Source organism: Fulmarus glacialis, unplaced genomic scaffold (genome assembly GCF_000690835.1).
Source record: "Fulmarus glacialis isolate BGI_N327 unplaced genomic scaffold, ASM69083v1 scaffold8951, whole genome shotgun sequence".
NCBI classification, from domain to species: Eukaryota; Metazoa; Chordata; class Aves; order Procellariiformes; family Procellariidae; genus Fulmarus; species Fulmarus glacialis.
In genome coordinates this window covers 42,899-45,976 of record NW_009190845.1, presented here as the reverse complement: position 1 = coordinate 45,976, position 3,078 = coordinate 42,899, and the positions used below count along the sequence as shown (strand labels likewise).

The 3,078-nt window shown below is 39.4% G+C and overlaps 1 protein-coding gene across 1 annotated transcript in view; it reads left to right on the top strand.

Annotated features, from left to right (window-relative positions):
- Positions 1–1,031: 1,031 nt before the first annotated feature.
- The window catches only part of ZNF451 (zinc finger protein 451), a 38,315-nt gene continuing 36,268 nt past the window's right edge, over positions 1,032–3,078 (top strand). Inside the window, exon 1 of the mRNA XM_009586449.1 lies at positions 1,032–1,112. Coding sequence (XP_009584744.1) covers positions 1,032–1,112 — 81 coding nt within the window. The remainder of the gene's footprint in view (positions 1,113–3,078) is intronic.

Below are 3,078 nucleotides of genomic sequence, written 5' to 3'. Positions count from 1 at the left end.
TGCCGGGGCCGCCCGCGGGCGGGCCGCGGTTCCTCGCCGCTCACGGAGATCTTCCGTTTGGCAGGACGGCGCTTGTTTTGAAGCAAGAAGCTCAGCCTTCTGGCTCTGCTGTGGTCCTGAAGTGGCGAAAGGCATCAAAAATACCTGTAGCTGCTAATCACCCCGCGTCTGTTACTAAACCGTCCTGTGTGTTCTAGCGGTAGTACAGCGCCGTTAGGCTCGAGCTCCGGTCTGCCTCTTGCTAAGGTTTTCAGGCGTAAGCATGTTATTGAACTCTGGCGGTACACTGTAGCCCTGGCTGCTGGAGGAATATGGGTTTTGGGATGCTTTGTAGATTAGGCCACGTTTTGCGTGTTTGGAAAAATACTGTAACGTGATTTGAGTCAAAATTGTTATCACTTATTCTGGTATTACTGGTAATTTTCAGTGAATGATATAGAGAGGCTTGTTGAGTACAGATAGGCTGTGAAGCCGAAGTAGGCATAAAACAGAAAATGCTGTATAGTTAAAGAAAACTATGAAATAAAATGATGAAGCATGTTTTGGTTTGTTTCTCTTTAGATAATGGAGTCTCATAGCTCTATCAATGTTCACGAGAGTAAATCGCCAACTTCTGAAAGTGAAGATGAGATTGAGTTCGTTAGAGTAAGTAGATCTTGAACTGGAAACATACTGCCTGTTATTGTAAATATGCTCTCAGTAGCCCAATAAAATAGGAGGGGGTCTTTGTGTACTGTGTTGATAATCTTGATTATTTTTCAATGGAAAGTGTTACTTTTAGATTTAAGGATAGTTTAATTTGTAAATCTTTGTGGCAGATAACAAGTTTATCGTAAAGGTTTATCTACCCTTTCTTTGGAAGGGCGTAAGATGATGTCATTTGGTCCTCTAGAGAGAATATAGGCTTGAGTATCCCAGCAGGTGAGTGGGGGATTACAGTGATCAATGAAGTATATGAGAAGTCATTGTAGATGTGTAGTTAAAACGAAATAAAATGATGAAGCATGTTTTGGTTTGTTTCTCTTTAGATAATGGAGTCACATAACTCTATCAACATTCACGAGAGTAAATCGCCAACTTCTGAAAGTGAAGATGAGATTGAATTCGTTGGAGTAAGTAGATCTTGAACTGGAAACATACTGAAACATTTTGCTTCACGAATAGTCCCACTGAAGTTAATGGAATAAAGCACTGCTCACTCTGCAAAACAATGTCAAAACCACTATACTTTCTTTAGAAAAAGAAGAAGGAAATAATGGGTTAGAGGCTTTAAACGGTGTTCTCAAATTGTGAAGCACTGTGTAATAGCTACAGTACAACACCTAGTCTAATGTTGACATGTGGCTTATGTGAATGTAACTTTAAGACACTTATATCTGTTGAATATCCAAGAAAAGCAGAATGTTTTTTATGCTGCCTGTGTTCTGGCCTCAATCCATCATCAGTGAAGTGGTGCTGGATTGCAGGGATGCATGCAAGAACAGAAAGATGATTTTCCCTAAGGAACAAGTCACGTGAATAAGATCAAGTGGTTAATTGATGCCAGGACTAATAATGGCTGGTTTCCTATGGATTTGTCTCATTTTTAATGCTGAACAATAACTAGATGGGTTTTTTTTCTGTTTTGTATGGTGTTTCTTTTTAAAGCCTAAGTTCAACGTACAGACTTTTTCTCTAGGGGTATTTAGGTGCTCAAGGGACATGTATATTTTTGCAAAAACTGTAAGTAGTCTATTATCTCTGAGACTTCTTGGTCTTTTAGTTGATTTGGTCAAAATTGACTAATGAGTTTAAAGTTCATTATATACACACACAAGTGTTCCTGTGTAGTATGATTGTATAAGCTTCATTTTCTTGAAACACTGGGCAAAGAATGAGGAAGCTAGTATAGCTTTGAATGTGTAATGATTGAAGGGCTGCTAAAGCACCAAGAGCAGCAATTGAAAGAAAGGAGACTTACTAAAATCAACACTTTTGCTACCTTTTTTTTCTTGGTTTCGCCTGTGGATAATATGGAGCCTTTGTGGTCCCAGTGATGATTGCTCCTGAGAGAGGCTGCTATATACAGGAAGATGACTGTGCTTAGGCTTGTTTGTGCAGGATTGGTATCTTGGGGTGAGGAGTTCACTGTTGTCATTGATGAATGCAAGGGGAAAGGTGTGTGATCCTGGCCATCACCTATTGTCAGCAATAATGTGTCCTTGGATCTCCCATTTGCTCCTCTGAGTAAGGGTGAACTTGGACTTTGCAAAAGGATTTCTAAACTATTTGGCTAGCTCTAGATCATCATTTCCATATAGTAATGTGTATGACTAGAAGTGTATAGGCTTTATAAACGTTGTGTGTGAATGCTACCTGATCATCCAGGTACTATTTTCTGCATGTGCACCAGGTGGTACTGTATAAATTGAATTAGAGAAGCCACTTGCATATCTCACCTGTGCTCATTTTGATAGAAAATAAATAGTTGTATGCCATGTGATCTCTGTGTTTTTCTTCCTTTTTTTTTTTTTTTTTTCCCCTGGAAAGTTGGGTGGTTTTTTGATGTCAGGGTTTTTGTTTTGTTGTTTCTGGGTTTTGGTTGTTTTTCGCCCCCCTCCCCCATCCCCCCCCGCCATTTCAATAACTTGTCTTAGGGTGTTTGAGTTCTTGCTGTAGGACTATGACAAAAAGTCCTCATTTAATGGAGCAAAAGCAATCTCTGCTGCTGCCAGAGTTCTTGAGCTTTTACAGTCAGATTCACCCTCATTCAGGAAACTTACAACTGTTCTTCCATAATTTCCCACGTTTTAATTCTGCATTACAACATATTTTGTCCACTTAAAATCATTAAATTCTAAGTTTTGCATACCAGCAGAAAAATATAATTTAATCTACAATGCAAGCCGTTATTCCTAATGACTTAATTTCCTAGGATAGGATGGTCTGGCCCCCATTCTGTTTCCTTGGAAAGGATAAGGCAAGAGTGAAGAGATTCACAGGTTTAATGGGGACTATAGCGCTTAAGTAGTCAGATTATTCCAGTTTCCACAGTCTGCACTGAAAGCATTGGACTCCTCCTGAATTGTTTTGTTTTAA